The sequence below is a fragment of the Chlamydotis macqueenii genome, chromosome 17, assembly GCF_036417535.1.
Source record: "Chlamydotis macqueenii isolate bChlMac1 chromosome 17, bChlMac1.mat, whole genome shotgun sequence".
NCBI classification, from domain to species: domain Eukaryota; kingdom Metazoa; phylum Chordata; class Aves; order Otidiformes; family Otididae; genus Chlamydotis; species Chlamydotis macqueenii.
The window spans coordinates 3,094,063-3,111,463 of record NC_141572.1 but is presented as its reverse complement, the minus strand read 5'-3'; the positions used below and the strand labels follow the sequence as shown (position 1 = coordinate 3,111,463).

Sequence of the window (17,401 nt, the reverse complement as noted above, 5' to 3'; positions counted from 1 at the left end):
CACAACATCTTTCAAGCTATGTTCTCTCTCTGTCGACTCCCACGCACATTCAGATGCAGAGAGTTATGATCATTCCATTTCACATTCGCAAAACATCATTCCCTCCCAGGTTTAACAAGGCATTGAGTAAGTTTTGAAAACACTGCGCTTCAGAAACGCAGATACCTGGAGGTTCAGGCAAGATCTGAGGAGTCTGCTAAAGAATGCAGGGACAATTACAGAAGATTCTAATAAACCAAGAATTTTCACCTGCTTTATCTGAACATTAGATTATTCTGAACATTAGATTATGAGTATAACATATATATTAAGCTAAAACTAGAAAAAATTATCAGCAATGATATGCAATGGGAAAGTTGCTCACCAGTGTTTCCTGAAGTCACTAGTAGATAATTTAGCAATTTGGCATGGAGACAAGAATTGCCCCCATGTGCTCTCCATGTCAATGTGGCTGCTACGTACAGCACAAATTCCACAGCCACATAAACGTTCATAAGAACTATGATTTTTCAGATATGACTTACAGTCCATTTCCCAAATATTTTGGATCTTTTGAATCAAAGTTTCCACCTGCGATGCCAGAATTCATCAACCTTATTAAAAAAAGACAGCAGGTGACACTGTTCTTGACAACACTACAGGTTCAGTACAATGACTCCAAAAGGAGTTTGTCCAAACACAATAAAAAAAGACCCACGACGTGCGGTGTCTGGCCTAGAGCATATAAATGGATTGCTGAACCAGCTGTGAGAAACTTTTACATTAAAGTTAATCTCAAAGTTAATTACGATTGTTATTTCTGCTCCATTGTTTTATAAATGTAATTTTATTTATAAATACCCTCCTGCTTTGTTGGCCATGTACACAGGAATCACCACCCCCCTAATACTTCAAGGGACATCAATCTTGAGGAAATGCAACTCCCACACTTTGACTGTTATACAGGAAAAACAATGTTGTTATGCAACACTATGCTGTTCCAAAACATCTCAAAGTCAGACCCTCAGCTTCAGCAGTTTCAGAGACCGAAATGGCAGTTTATCAGCTATGGAACAAATTAACAGAAATTAAAAACAGAGTCAAACTAATTACAAGGTTTATGCACAAGGCTCTTCCACAGCAAAAATAGGTATTCTGTACCTACACGTGCACATGCAAGTATTTAGGAAATCCATAAAATTTAGGATTTCCAAACACCCTCCTCTTATTTCCTAATTTAACTGCAGATTGACCATCAGAAATGCTACCAAATAGGACTTCCCCCACCACTTCTGCCAAAGAGGTTTGGGGCTTTTTTTTCCCCCCAAACTTATAAATGGTCATAAATTAAGCAACATTGCCAGGTTTTGTTTGTGAAGGAAGGTTATCAGAGATAACCCCTCTCTCACAGATAACCCCAACTGAACAGAAATGAGGCACAAGTTCCTCTCCTTTGTTTTTTTAACCACATCTTTTCCAGACTTGATATTCTTATTGATTATTACACTCAAGAGTAATTTTCAAAAATTCATCTTTCAGAATGCAGCAATGGGGGTAATTTAAAAGACTAGCCACAATACAGGTAAATAAAACCAGTAAATTCTAAATAGCAAGACTGCAGTTAAACATCTCTGTGAAGGACTGGAGCTAACATATCCAAAACTCAGCTAGCTCCACAGTGACAACTTCACAGAGTGTGGTATTCAGTAACAATTTCAGATAAACGATAAATAACACATCCATCTTCAGTAAAAGCAGATTTCAAAGAAACATACAATACAATCTCCTACTCAAAATGTAAGCTTTTCTTAGAGTTAAAAAAATTTCTTTTGCAAAAATTGCTAGGAAACATTTGCTCATTACAGTCACCACTTCTCTGCTTTGCGTCTTATCAAAAAGACAGGCAGTTTGCAAAGCTTTGTGCTCAGTCTCTCTTAGCAACCTTTCCTCAAAGCACTGACCTGGCCTGACACTGACAGAGACTGTGGGGAGAGCACAGGCAAAAGGTGGTACGGCTCCAATCATACCTTTTACAAACAGATGCTCTACAATAGATTACAAAAAAAAAAATAGGAACTTTATCAATAGAGCTGCCGCTTTCCAGGATCACAAAACTCTGTGTAGGACACCTGTTAACAGCAAAAGCATTCACTCTTTCAATCTGTCAATTATCCAGCATGAGACCAGAATCTGGTCAGCACAACTACTAATTAGGGTTCTCCTAGCCTTTTTAATTTACAAATTGCTTCTCCATGCCTTCTCCCAGATTCTGAGAGTTATCACAAATGTCTACAAACACAACTGGACAAGTATTTCAAAGCAATTCTGTTGTGTAGGGAGTTAATCCAGTGCATTCAAAATAACTTACCCACTAATAGCTTCACATCTCTGACGGTGAAATCCGGGTCAGGCATTCTGTAATTAGCAAAGAAAGCAACGTTAAATACCGTCAAGATAAGTATGGGTACACTTTCATTACCACAATAAAAGAGAAATAAATGTATAGTGCTCTTTGTCTGTAATGCAGTAGGTGGACTCCAGCAAGGCCTCTCTGAAGCGTGGACAGTGCAAGTTTTAATGACATACATAACATCTTTGCATTGGCAAGTGTACAAAAGTTTCTCTACTTGTAATGAAAGAGAAGAGGTGTCTTCTCAAACGCTCTCTAGCAGCCCTGGAGTGGGAGGGAAGGGAAGGGGTTGGGGGTGATTTCAGTAAAATCCTAAACCTTTATAGCTCGTTCCTGCTAAGCTACTCGTAGCACTTTGCAACTGGTGGCACCTCACATATATTCCCCGAGGTGAGCGTTACCGCATTTGCCAGTGGATACAAACTGAGGCGCAGAGCAGTAAACCGATTTGTTCAAAGTCACATCATCAACGCTTTGATTCACTGCTTGGAAATAAAACAGAAAAAATAATGAAATAAAGCGCCTTTGTTTTAATGACTATTCCAAACGTCCTTGTCTGGCAGAAGACAACCTGGCTGTATTTGGTGTGTAGGGAAATTGTTGTTCAATTCAATTTGGCCTAACTCCGAGCTAAATTAAATGGCAGCATAATTGGTTCACCAATGTTGATGCATTTATACGATCACTTCTAACACAGCCACTGTTTTAGAGTTTAATGTAATTAGAAAATAGCCTAGTATATCAAGCGCGAGAGTTTTACGTGTCAGGAGAGAGTAAAATTCTGCAACATATAGACTGGATGGAAAAAGAAAACAGAAACAGTAGTGGAGTTTCAAGCTGATTGACTTCACCTTAATGACAGTATTTCACACTTCACATCACACAAAAACTGACTAAGGAATTGTAATGAAAAACAGCTCGGTGGGACCTGTCAGCTAGGTGCTCTGCCCAGCTTGTACTGCCCTGGGTTGAAGATAAACCACTTGCTTCTGGTCATAACGGACTTTTGACATAATTCAGTTAGAAATCTGAACAATCCAGCCCATAGGTAAACATTTAGAGCAACAGCTTTTACTATTAAGAAAACAGTGACAGGTAACGTTTAAAAATGCATTTACTGTCACGCATATATCTTGAGAACTACTTGCCAAATTCTGTTTGTCCACTTTCTTTCACGCTTATCACCTTCCCTGGTGGGATGCGGAGGCTGGACAATATCTTTTGTTAGTTCTCCGCCAACCCTCACATCTTTGCATTTAGCTGCAAGGGCCCCACAGCTTTGGAATTCACTCCCTCGCTGGAATGAAACAGTCTGAATCTAGTGACCTTCAGGGTTCATTCAGAGCTCATCTTTTTTTTTTTTTTTTTTTTTCAAACACTAGAAAGTCAGAAGTAGGGGAAGAGGAACTATTTGTGGGCAACAAGAACATGCAAGGCTTATCTTCAAATGCCACAGCTTGCCTGTGTTTTATGTTAGACATGTAGAACAATTAGATGGGCAATCTTTTTCATATTTGTATAAATCAAAATTTAAAAAGAGAGATAACAACCCTAACTCAGCTGCACACAAGCAAATCCAGTCTTTCTGAGAGCTTCAGCAGCAGCCAACAATAAACATTACTCGAACCGGAAGAATACAATCCTCCCTAACAATAAAATTGCACGTTTAGCTCTTTGGAGAGCACACCTTGGGATATCCTTGGTTCTTTCTCTGCAGTCTCAGGCTGTATGATACATTAGAGAAAGAGTACACCAAGGGAAGACCTTCAGGCTTGGACATGGCAGGTTTCAAGTACAAGAACCCATTTTGTAGGTAGGTTGCCTTGGGAAGTCCAGCTTTAATTCAAACCCATTCTGCTGGCTGCTGAGACCATAAATGACGGCACTTCATCTCCAGCCCCACCAAGTGTAACTGCCACACTCACTCTTACACAATTAGGGCTGGTTCGCTACAGTACTATGATGGCAAAAAAAAAAAAAAAAAAAAAAAAAAAAAAAAAAGAAAAGGTCTTAAGGTTTTCTGTAATGTCACCAGTCCTATATCGTAAGTGCTGGTTCCTTTGTTTTTCTGCATATGAATCCAGAATACCAACCATGCAAGAACTGAGCAGAGATTTTTTTTTTTTTTCCTCACTGTTAGGCAGTTTTCAGGCAAACGCATCTTGGGTAAAAACACTAAGAATGCTTCCGAAGATTTCACATATAATAAAAAATAGGTGAAGAATAGTATAGTAAGGTGACTTGTATTAACATCAAAATATGACTGACTACATTTGAGACTTTCAGCATTCTGTTATACACAAATCATGTTGCCTTAAACAGAAAAAAAAATGCAAACACTTTAGCATGCACTGGTGCAAACTTGCATTTTGCTAAATGTTTGAAGATTTGCTAGAAAAGTCTCCTATTCCAGCCCTAAAGAGGATGAGCTCTGGCTAGCATACATGTCTGATTAACCACAATCCACTGCAAGATGACCGCTGCTCAGATAAAAGAGACACCACCTCTCCGAAGAGCATTCTCTCTCCACGTTGCAATCCTGGAAACAACCAAACAACCCTCCAAGAAAAAAAGCTCCTCTTCTGCTAAGAGATCACAGGTGGACTTTCCTGCTTCTAGCGATACAAGTAACAGCTCACGATGGTCATAAATACACAGGAAGGCAATTTTCAAAGTTTCATTATAATAATTTTTTTCTCATTCATCTCATTCCTTGCCATTTGGGAGTACCTCTGAGCATAGTAACCAAACTGTTCAGCTATGCTTTGTACATCTGCCAGGCACAGACATGCAAGCTGACTGCTTAACAGCAAACAGAAGTGGAAGCATGTATCATCAGTTACTCAAAACGTCAGAACTCTAAAAATAATCTTATATATTTTCTAGACCACTTGGTCTCAAAAGTCACCCTACATATATGTGGATCACCCAATTTACCATATCATGATACACACAGCCTGCTCTGGACAAGAAACAGTAGTGCTGGAAAAGACCCAGGAAAGCATAATTTCTTCCAGAGCCTGAAGTGGAATGTAAGGTTCCTGAATTTCATCAGCAAATGACTCAGCTCCAAAAGCAAACTGTCCAGTCTCACTTTAGTGATGGAAGACGGCAGACTACGACACTCATTAACCGAAGCAGTAAATGTCAGGATGATGAGATTAAAGGTTCTCAACATTCTGGATCAGTTAGGCAGGTGTCAATGCCATTTTGATCTTCCTGGGACACAGGGCACACAGCATTTTTGGATCTACACATCCACAAAACTCATACATTGCATGCCAGCTGCTTTTGATAGATAGACGTAAGAAGTGGAAATGTAAATAAAATGAAATGTTATCCTGCAGAGTGCCAAATAGGCAAGTTTGCTCATGCATTTAACTTCTGTCATTTAAAATAAACATAAATTGTGTTTCAAACTTTCTCTCACTCTAGTGACATTTATGCCCAAGTGTGTACAATTTCTTTACAAGATCATTTCAAACTAATAAGTCATGCTCATTTAAATAAAAAATATTAGGATGTTGAATGTCCTTTAAGAGATTACTGATCTACAAATTCTAGTATTTTAATCCCCCAGAGCAGTCATTATTCAATGATTCAGCAGAGAATGGAAATATAAGAACAATTCACCCAGCTAACTGTGAAGTGGAAAATTCAACTGATTCCATGCAGGAACCATCCAAAGCTCATATATTAGATAAAATTTGCTCTTACTTTTGTCAGCACACTAACTAATCAAAAATATCTTTAGAAAAAAAAAAGTCAGTATTTTTACTCTCTTCTCTGGCAGTGAATTCCAGCTAGAGGAAGGAGTTGCACATGATGCGTGGATGGTTCACAAAAGGGAGGAAGGGAAACAGCCCTAGAAAGGAGGAAAGATGTCAGAGTAACATTAGAAGGATACTGGCGGTCGGTAGGAAACAGAATAGCTGGCTAGTCCAGCCTGGCTGCTGATACTGCTTTAAGCTCATCACAGCAAACTGAAACACGTATTCTCCTTCACTATCCAGTATGTGACAGGGTCAGACAAGTGACTCCAAAACTCTTGCTGTGGATTAGCATTTACTCCTCTTCCACCTCTTTGCAGTCCAGTTCAGAATTCAAAAGATGCTTTATCCTAACTGCCAGAGCTGCAGAACTCCAACTGAAAACAAAGGCATGTGGCATTCAGACCCGCTACTTCCTCACTTCCAATGCCCGTTCCAAATCTGCTGTTTACTTGACTGCTTGGATGATGCTTACGTTAAAGGTACCTGATTTTCAATGGTCGTATTTGAGGCGTGGACATCTATACATGGATTCATGCTGAGTATGTGTGCATACACATAAGCATTTGAGGCCAGGTCTTTATTCTGCCTCAGCAAAACATAGAAGTGCATCTATAACCTGGCCTGCCTGTACACATGGTGTATAACCATAGAAAGGGCAGCTACACAGCCAAAGCCTTCCCTTCTTCAAGGTCTTAACAAACACTACTGCTGGCTTCCAGGAAGGAAGAGGAACAGGAAGGCTGACTGTGAATGCTTCTAAAACTGACATATTTTGAAGAAAAACAAGCCAGCACATGACACAAAAACCCAGATTACTTTTCGTGTGATCCTGTTAGCTTCAAGGGTCTCCAAACCCCTGGATCAAGAAAGACCAAAGACCACTCTCCGAAGGCACTATCACACCAGGAGGCTTCAGCAAAAGCACAGCTAACCGAAAGCGGAGGGAAGTGCCAGGTGGCAGCTCTCCAGATTTGGGGCACAGGAACAATAGGGAAGTCAATGATTATGTGTGAGCTGAGATTTCAGTGTTGAAATGTCTAAGGTGAAATTGCCTCATTACAGAATCCTGAATAACGAGCTATTAAGAAGAAAAAGATATTACATCTTGTGGTTACAGACACCAAGAAACAAGGTATCTTTGTGAAGAATCTTGTCCAACATCTACAGCACCCCAGTAGCCTGAGTTCTGGGGGCACCACGTCTGCTACAGGCAGCCAGAGGAAACACATTGGTCCCAGGCTGAGGTACTCGTTAGCCATCTCTGACAATGCCCTGCCATTTGTGGCTGAGGATCTGATGCCTGGTAATGTTGGTGTCTGCAGGATGAGCTCACACTTCTCCGCTGATGGAGCGCTAGCTGAACAGGTACAGTTAGCACCGTAAGAGATGAAACATCTCCTCAGTTTTCTTCTTTTACAATGGGGGAACTTGTGAACTTCCTCATGCACGGGAGGAAGATTGGGCTGCTGGAACTGATGGTAGCTGCTCAAGAAGGTGCATATTTTGCTCACTTCCAGGTCGAGGAGGCTTCTCAAGCCAATCTCAAGACGCAGACAGCATCTTTGCAAAGATGACTTTCCATCATTTTCCACAGTAGAAATGTCCTTCAGGTGACTCCTCCAAGAGAAGCATCTCTTGAAGAAATAAATTGAACAAAAAAGTAGCAACAACCTTCAACAAAAGAACCTCACTGCCAAGTTGAGCAGAGAAACCAAAAGGAAGGTCAGAAAAACAGGTTCTAGCGCAGCAGGAAAAATCATCCTAGCGGATAAAACTCCTGTATCTGGAGGCTGAGAGGCAAGGGACAGGGGTGCCAAGTTGTGTGACTAGAGTGGAGACCTCAACACTTAAGTGGGCAAGAAGTTCCTGTAAATAATAAAGCTCCTGCTGAAGCAAAAGTTATTCACCTTCAAGTGATGGTTATATACAGAGATACAGTGTACATGTACATTCTGACCAGCGCACAACAGAGATGGCATTGGCTGTCTAGGAACCAGGCTGACCACAGTGTCATGAGTAAACGTAGAACAAATGGTACTTTACACTAAGGAGACTCAGCTGAGAAGATAAACAAGAAAATGATTGGTCACAAAATATTATACTAGAGTTATTTAATATATAGGATAGGAATAAGGAGGTGGCTTCTGCAAAGGAAGCATAATTTAGCTTGGAACATGGGACACTTTTGGCTGCTTCTCAGGTTTTAATATGAATGTTACAGGGAAGGTTGTAGACTTCAGGAATATTTTGTATCCCCTCTTCTACAAAAACTGTAAGGATCAATGCCTTCGACCTGACTACGATTTCTCTCAAATAACGCAACAGAAAAATTAGTTTATTTTTCTACAACACCAAGAAGAAGCACAGAACTGTTTACAAACTGTAAGTGACCAGCCTTTCTCACTTAATAGCTAGGTTTTCTGCCTATCTTCCTCTAAAACATTACACAACATGTGTACCTTTTTTTTTTTCCCCCAGAAAATTAGAATACGATCTAGGAAAGGCTTTTCACAAACAAATGAAAAGATACTATCTTAGTGTCTGCATTATTTTTTAACGAGGAACTAGATTCTGCATCCAGGACTAAGTAGAGAAATAGCTGGCCTTAATAACCAAAGAAAAAAAAATATTGCAGTACAACATAATCGTACAACAAAATAAACATTACTGTAATTACTACTGAGTACCCATTGTGTGCTTCCTGTTCAGAGTTCAACATATAAAGCTACTTTATTACATCATGAGAAGCATCACAGCAGCTCCTATTCGCTGTTATACTAAAAGGACATATGCTTGCCAAATACCCCAAACACTATTTCCTCTCTTCCTCTCCTTAAGTTATGCTGAGGTGGCTTGATTTTTTTTAATTAAATAATTGGGACTCCTCAGTTCCCTAAACTTTGAAGTGTTCCAGCTGAAACTGAACAAAGTAATTATGCTTTCAGAAAATTAATTTTCCATCTTTCAGTTACACAGTCCTAATTTCTAAAAGTATCAAGGAAGATTTATCTAAACTATGGATTATGCAGCTGATAAAGTATTTAATTTTAGTATTTCTCTCCTAGACACTGTCACTTTTACAAAGAAACTTAGAGGATTCGCTTATTAAAATACCAAATCCTTTATGACTGGATATTAACAAAATGCAACCTCAAAAAGATTCTAATAATACCACATTTTAACTAGACATTATTAAATATTTACAAAGCTGTAACATTCTGAAGAGCTGCAATTGCAATGGAGAATGACAGGCATCATTAGACATTCCACCTGTAACGCAGAAAACAATTGAGAAGTCAAAAATTGAAGGGAGGTTATTCTGTCATTACAGCATGGACTGGAAGCCAAAACCTTTGAATTTTATTTCTAACTTTCATCACTGACTTATTCTTGATTCTGTAGCACCACGCTGTATGCACTTAACTTTCATAGACCTCATTATCTGCTTGTTTATAAGTGGAAAATAATCATTCCTCTTCTCAAGGGTGCTGACAGTCTTACTAATTGCGATACATTTTGAGATCATCAAAAGAAATATCACATACAAGTGGAAAGCATAATGGTTATTTTATAAAAGCATTTATTAATCATCAAGATTTGGTTGTAACTTACTTAATTCCCAGTCCATCCTTATTTCTGAAGATAAGGGGAACTCTGAGAGCTTCTCTTTGCACATACTCAAAAGTAAAATCTGTTTGAATAATGAATAAAAAAAAAAAAATCCAGAATCAATTACAATGGCAGTGGCACCTCACATTACATTTCTCAAAGTGCTCCCCGTTTCCCTTTTCTCACCAAAGAACTCCACTATCACTTAAAGAAAAATAAAAAGAGAATGCATATTTTAGGTCCAAATCGGAAACCAAATGACAGACAATGCTCCCCCAGCTGCTCTCTATTTTTCCTGTTCACTGATGCAAATAAAATAGAATCCAGTCAGAGTTTGTCAATTAAGGTCTGAGATGAAACACCCAGGCTGTAATGAAATAGCAAAGTAACAGTTAAAGGGCAATCCTAACTAAATTACTGCAAATCAGCTGAGTACTTTTGGGGCAAATGTGTAGTTTAAACTGTATGTTTAAGTTTATACATTTTAAGCCATGCATTTCTACTTAGGAAAAAAAACATGTTTTCGTATGAGCATTATCTGAGTATAGCAGAAAGCCCTGATTCTGTGAACACGTAATTTTATTTTTATGTGAGGGTTACTGTCACTTTCAACATAGTACCTTTTTTTAATTAGTCAGAAACAATTGCAGGACCTGATAGACAGAAATCATATACAGCTCCTGACACTCAGGAAGATGGTGAAAAATTAATAGTTTGTCTCTGGAAGTCACAGTATAATACACAAGCAAACTGAAACTTAAACATAAATTTGTTACGTTCACACTGACCAGTGTCACCTTGTTGCCTCACTCTGAGGATTACACAGAACTGGCCTTTCCCGGGGATTTCTTTATGCAGTGGTCTGACACAATAGCAGCGATTTGGCGATTAGAGAGGAAGTTACAAGGCAGCGATTTGGGTGAGCTGTGCCTCCAAAACCCCACGCTCTATTTGGAGCCTCCTGCCACAGAGAGAAGAAGAATTCCTGCAGTGGCCATGTCCTGTTTCTATGGTTTTGCTATTCCCTCTTTCTTACAGGAAAAACTGACTTTTATACAGCATCCATACGCTACCTTAAACTGGAAAACACTCTTTTGACTCTTCAGCGCTACAAAATACGCTATGCGCTGCCGCATATGCTATACACTTGGTGTATTATATTCAAGTACACACAAGTAGTTTAACTTCTCCAAGATTCAGCCACCAATGCACAGGCTTCCACGAGAACCTCAGACTCGTACCAGTGATGATTCTCTGCTATAAAAACCCATACTGAAAGAAATACATGGAACGGGCTAAGCTCCCGTGCCTGCAGATGTATTACCTTCCTGGTTTACAACTTTTTTCTTGCTGTATTCAGTTAACAATTATGACAAGTAGGGATATAAGTTACAAAATCAGAGCACAGTAATTATCCATTTACAAAAACGTTAAAATTACAGAAACTTTATTGCTCCTAGTCTCAGAATAAGTGTCATGAATACTCCAATTAACTAAAGTTACCAAATAAACGTTCCTGTACTCGAGAAATCTTAATTTCTCATAGGCATTCCCATTAGAACGGTTCTGGCTTTAGGTAAGCAAATAAATAAACCACAGTTATTTTAAGGACAGTAGTCTCATCCATGACAGAAAGTCAACAAATATCGAGAATAACATCAGTGGGAGAAGCAGAGGCAGCTATCTAGCCTAGCAGACTGGAGAACAAGTAGCTATGACAAACTGTATTCCAGCCAAAAATCACACCACAGCCTTGCAGCAGCATCTCAAGGAAAACCTCCAACTCACATTCCCAGCCAGAAAAAAAAAACAACAAAACAACAAACCCAAGAAAGAAAAGTTATCATTAGAAATAAAAACAAGGACATGGGAAATAAAAATAAATAAATATATATCGCTCAACCAATTCCATGTGTTCATATAAACTGACTTTTTTATGCTTACTAACCACTGTCATTGTTTTGCCTGGATTAAATCTACTCTTGGACTTACAGAAAAAAAAACCCAACCAAACAGTAAAAATAAAACCAGAGCAAATAGGAAGGCAGATCCTTTCTTCATAATGCCCCAGCAAAGCATTTAAGTCCCTTGTGTGGTCGAACAAAGCAGACACAGACCACAACAAAATAACAAAAGACACTCATTTATTTTCAAGTTCCCGAGAAAAGAGAAAACTACCCAAAGATTTTAGAGCTGCTGAGCTAGGGAGGCTGCGGATTGTATGATAGTTAGCACGTAGCAGTGGCAACCGCTGGAGTATTTGGAAAATGAGGGCAGAATGCAATCTTTTCTGGAAAATTAATTAACATTTTCCAGCCAAAAAATTGGTGTTTGTGTTTTGTTTGGAGGAAGAGGGGTCAGGGTTGAGCTTATCTCCTAAACAAATACCTTTCTAACTAAGATAGGTTATTTAATTTCTCCACCACATTATTTTTTCTAAAAGGAGCTTAAAATGCTCATGCAAAACTAAGCCTAGGGGAGAAAAGGATATTTTCTAAACTAGATTAGTGGCTCCATAGTTATAGCCATTTCAGGAGGATTACAGCCAAAACTCCTCTTTCCTGAGAAAGCCGGCTGAGAGCGGGGGTCCTCAGCAAGGCCGGGTTTTGGTGACAGCCATCTGGGACTCAGGGACCATTTCAACAATGCTGCAGAAAATAAAGGTGACTTGCAAACCTGGCCCGTTTGGTTCCAGGGGAAATCTCTCCCATTTTCCTTCCTGCCAGAGAACCCTGCTGCAGAGCTGGGGTCTCTGGCTTTGCTCACCGCTTTGTAATTTAAGTCACCTCAGCAAACCAAGTCACTTCGGGGAGGGGAGCGCTGTAATTTAATATAGGATAGAAACACAAAGAAGTTGTCGAGCTTAAAGTCTCCGACCCCGGCAAACAGGCTCATCAATCGCATCCTTTTGCAAAAGGGGTCCTGGATTGAACAGGGAGCAGGAATTACCTCCGGCTGAGCGAGGGCTGGGGTTTCTGCCTCTCCTTGGCCAAGACCTAACTCCCCAGCGCCTCAGCGGTGGCTGGGGTGACGGGAGAGCCGCACGTTAGAGGTGGACGGAGCGCAGGGTGCTGCCATTTATCTCCACGCCGCCTCGCAAACACCGTGTCGGCACAAAAGCCACCTCCGGTGCGGGGGGACGGGACGCGGGGCAGCCCTCCGCGACGGTGCGGGCTACAGGGCCCCGCAGCGGCCGCCACCCCCGCGCCTCCCCCGCTGCTCGGCCCCGGCGTCGTCACCGGATCCCCGGGCAGGGGGACGGGGGCGCGAAATACGAACCCGGGCGCGGAGCTACACGTGGAGGCTCCGGTAGCTGAGCGAGCCCGGGCCGGGCAGGCGGTGTCCCCCCCCCACCCCAGTTACCTTTCCCGTCCATGGCATGCACGAAATCCCCGTGATACATTTTACTCTTTAATTTCTCTTCCAAATTGAAACTCCTGATGCTGACAATTTCCTCCACGTCCGAGAGGTCCTCGTTCTCATCGTATCGCCTTCTGCCAATAGATCGCTAGAAAACAAAACAAAACAAAAAAGACCTCACATTGTCCGGAAAAAAAAATAAAAAATATATACCGGTGGGGAGGAAAGCGCATGGATGGTGCAGAAGGATTTGATAAACAGATTTTAGGGGAAATAATTAAGATGCTAAGACACAAATTGAACACGCATGCACGCACAACCTTTTCCATCCCGTGACACGGAACGAGAGAAGAATAACAGGTGTTTGGCTGCGGGAAAACTGCAATTTGGGCCGCCGTGCAGAGCCCGGCGTTGAACGGCAAGCAGGAGACAGGCGAAACTCGCCCAAAATTCACAAGCTACAGCCCCGAGGCGCTTTGCAATCCCGTAAAAAAACCGAGAACGGCGAGCAATGCTCCTGAGCAACCGGCTCATTTTTATTATTATTATTGCACGTGAATACAAGATAATTGCCAGGGAAGGAGGGTGCAGGGAGGGCTAATCGTTTGATCCGGCGCACAGCACCCAGGTTTCGGTATTTACATAATCCCAGTGTTTCCATAGTCACACCGGAAGCCGCGGTTTAAAAAACACAGCTCGCTTTATGTAACGCGGCGGCGGGCGCGCAGCCCCCGCGCTTTTACAGCGCCGACAGCGGGGGGTGGCGGACGGACCGCGGGCCAGGAACGAGTTAAACGCACGGGGGGGGGGGGGGGGGGTAGGCCCGGCAGAGGCCAGTGCCGCTTCTCCCGGGGAAGTTGCGGCGGGCGCGGAGCCGGTACCGGAGGACGGCGGGCCCCGCACAAAGGTAGGTGTCCCGGTTGGGGGGGCGGGGGGGGGGTCGGTCGGTGCACCAGCTGCCCCTCTCCCTGCACGTCCGCCCCGGCATCAGTCCCGCACACACACACACGCGGTGGATCAGCACAAACCCTTACCCACAGGCGAAAAAAAAATTAATATATTATCGTCCCACCCTCTCCTTCCCCTCGGTTAAATTCCACCCCCTTCCCCCGTGTCTCAGCCGCTCTCTTGCGGAATAAGTTGCTCCGCTGCCTGCGTTTTACATGCATTTCTTCCCTGGCAAACAATTAAGCAAAATCAGTTAAAAGGCACAAATCGGAAATAGACAGAAGCCAGCTACAGACCAATCTTCTTCCAGAGTCTTTCTCTGCCTCCATTTTTTTGGAGAGTTTCATCACTTAATTGTCAACAGTTCCTGTCCTGCATTTTTGGCCCAAATGGGGAGGAGGAAAAACAAAAGCCATCCAGGTCTCTCTAAAGTTTTGCAATTTTGCACCAGGACTTTTTTTTTTTTTTTTTTTTTTTTTTTTGGGGGGGAGGGGGCGGCGGCGATGCGTTTTGCGAAGTGCTAAGGAACCATTTCCAGGCACTGCGTGCGGAGCGGGGGCGCAGGCGTCGCACTGCCCGGAACGTAAACAGGGCCCGGGGGGGGGCGGGGGAGGGGGGGTGTCCGGAGGCGGCGGCGGCGGCGCGGTACCGGCTGCGGGGGAGGCGGTCACGAGTGCGCGGCACGCAGGCGCTGAGCGGGGCTGGGAGGGCGGGGGGGGGGGCGGAGAGTGCGGGCCCCCACCGAGCCGGACGTGCCCCCAGAGCGGAGCGGCCCTCCTTGCCGAGGGGCGGGGGAGGGCTCGCGTTGGGCAGCGGCTGCCCGGCCTCGCGTTCGAAACCCAGACGCGGTTTTGGAGGAGTCCCGCAAAGAGCGGTGAACTGAGGTAGCAAACACTGGAAAATAATCTTATAATACGTGGACCGCCGGTTAATCCTTGCGTTTGGCCAGGCGCTCTGTCCCACGCATGCTTGGCCTCGCCGTGTCCCTCTGCCACACGTGCAGCACCGCGTCCGGCCAGGCAAACACCGGCCGCTGCATGCAACGCTCAAAGATCTGCACCTATGTTCCAAACTACTCTAATTTGTCTTCTGGGAGCGGGTTCTCATAGCTATAACGTGTTATTCGGTGTTCAATAAAGCAAAATTGCCTTTATAATAAGCATGTACAACAGGTAGTTAGAAAGTGCATGAAAAACTAGGTAGAAATTATACAAAGTAGCTACGAATACAAAAAAAAAAAAAAATCTTAAGTATACTGCAGATTCCTAAGACTTTAATTTCTGGAACACCAGTTCACATCTACTCTAAATTGATGCTGAGCAAATACTGGGACCATCTGATGGCAATAGCAAGTTAGAGTGCAGGTTTTGAACAGCCTCTGGGTTCCGAAGTGGGGCTACTTTCTGAAGCGACGTCCTGCACCTCCTCTGCGCCCCTCACGAAAGGGAGCAGCAAAGCGTACCTAAACCCAGAGCCAGGGCGAATGGCTTTGTCAGTGCTCCTCTGGTTTGCTTTTTGCAATTTTTGAGATTGATGTTGAGAATAAATGTGTTTCTGCCTCTGGTACGGTACTTGTTCACTGTTATCTCTCCTGCGCCAGTAAAATTGGGAGTGCTCTGATCTAACCAGAGCAAATCTCAAAGCCATGCAAAGACAGTTTGAAATTTGCTTAATTCTCCAATCAGTTAAACACAGACCAAAACTTTTCTTAAAATAAGGCATTATTCTTGACTATTCCTGTCTGCTTCAGCCAACAGAAACATACTCGTACAGCATCCAGTTACCCTTTGCATACCTAACCAGTTACGTTCTAGGTGCTATATGAAACTTATTAAATACCATGCAAAAGATAAAACACATCAAAACTCAACTTTTGCTGGCCTCACCAGTCATCTCTTTGGAAAGATCCGTATTTTAATGAATCATGACATGTGGATAAAGGCAGGAGAGGACAGAGCTCTAACCTAAGATTTAAGGCAGTGAGCTTCTCCTACATCTGCCAGTAACTGTTTGCAGAATCTTGAAAAGTCATGTCCTCTTTCTCTAACATCTCCCTATTTGCAGATGATTGAATTTTACTGTCATACAGAAGTGTTGTATAGGCTATATATCGAAGTGTGGATTCCAGATGTCTATTACAGCAAATGCATGCATCCTGAAAAGAGGTATGTGTATGGTGACCTTTCAGGCGAGATTACTCAAAATTAAAGGCATGTGTATACATCTGTAGGATTGAGGCCAGAGTACTTGTACAAGATAAATGGATGTTCCTAGAGAATTAGCAGAGGAAAAAGTCGTAATCCATCCATTCTACGTAAGTCCACCAAAAAAGATAGAACAGAGACATAAAAGAAAAACTTAATTTTCTAATTTTTTTTTTTTTTTTACATGAACAATCTGGAACTCTTGGTGTATCAAGCAAACCCCCCAAAGACTGTATTAATCACGTACACCTGGAAACACCAGAGCACATTATTGAAGTATGGAAGTAGGTATGTTTCAGAAATATCGCAATTTTAATCTAGAGATCTCAAAAAATAGAAAACATGTTTTTAACCTTGTTTTAAGACACCAATTATTCTTACTGAACTACAATTCATTTTACCATTGAAATAATACTGTAATCTATGTATTAATAACAAAAACCCCATCTCAAAAGCGCTGGAAAGAAAAAACGGAGGGCAGCAAGATGTGAATTATGAGAATATCCACAGCTGCATTAGATGGGATAAAAACATTTAGAAGCAATATTAAACTGCGTGCTTCAGGACACAGGTTAGGTGCTGGCAGAGGAGGGTTAGGGCTCATTTCCCTTCCAAGCAGGTCACGCGCAGGCTTCCAGCAGTGCCTGGAGCTGGCCCCCCTCAGGCAGCACTTGGCCAGGGCTGCCGCAAGGCTGGCTTCCTTCACAGTCAAAAATACAGGAAAAAACCACTTTCTGTATTCATACCCTGAAAAGGGAGCAGTGATTATTGAGAAAGGAGCTAGTCTGACTGTATTAGGAAAAAAAAAGAAAGAAAGAAAGAAAAAAACACATAAAACTTATTTGCTGGATGTTAATGTAACTTAAATTATTTAAAATCCAATCACGACAGTGTGCTGGATTCTGACCTTCTTAGCTTGAAACTAGGAGCTATCATTTACTTAAACTTGTACTGCAGGGCTCATGCTAAAATAAGAACTGTAGTGCTGTATGAAGAAATGGGTTTATTTCACTCCTACTGAGCATTCAGACAGATATTTCCTATTGGATAGAATGGACGGAAGTAGTCTTAAAACATTTTTGAAGAATTTTTATCCCGTAAGACCTACCATTCTATAC

General features: G+C 42.1%; 1 protein-coding gene and 1 long non-coding RNA gene across 5 annotated transcripts in view; one reads left to right on the top strand and one right to left on the bottom strand.

Annotated features, from left to right (window-relative positions):
• The window catches only part of KDM2B (lysine demethylase 2B), a 122,528-nt gene that overhangs the window by 102,291 nt on the left and 2,836 nt on the right, over positions 1-17,401 (bottom strand). For 3 of the 4 annotated variants that reach the window (XM_086761209.1, XM_086761210.1, XM_086761212.1), the window contains exons 1-4: positions 14,376-14,516; positions 13,135-13,279; positions 9,775-9,853; positions 2,348-2,394 (exon numbers count right to left, since the gene is read on the bottom strand). In XM_086761209.1, coding sequence (XP_086617335.1) covers positions 2,348-2,394; positions 9,775-9,853; positions 13,135-13,279; positions 14,376-14,426 — 322 coding nt within the window. In that variant the 5' untranslated portion in view covers positions 14,427-14,516. Of the gene's footprint in view, positions 1-2,347; positions 2,395-9,774; positions 9,854-13,134; positions 13,280-14,375; positions 14,517-17,401 lie in introns of those variants that run through there. The other variant, XM_086761208.1, reaches the window with a different exon arrangement.
• LOC147598567 (uncharacterized) lies at positions 14,564-15,643 on the top strand. Its single transcript, XR_015260393.1, has 2 exons — positions 14,564-14,662; positions 15,372-15,643. It is a non-coding gene; the product is annotated as an uncharacterized LOC147598567 (long non-coding RNA).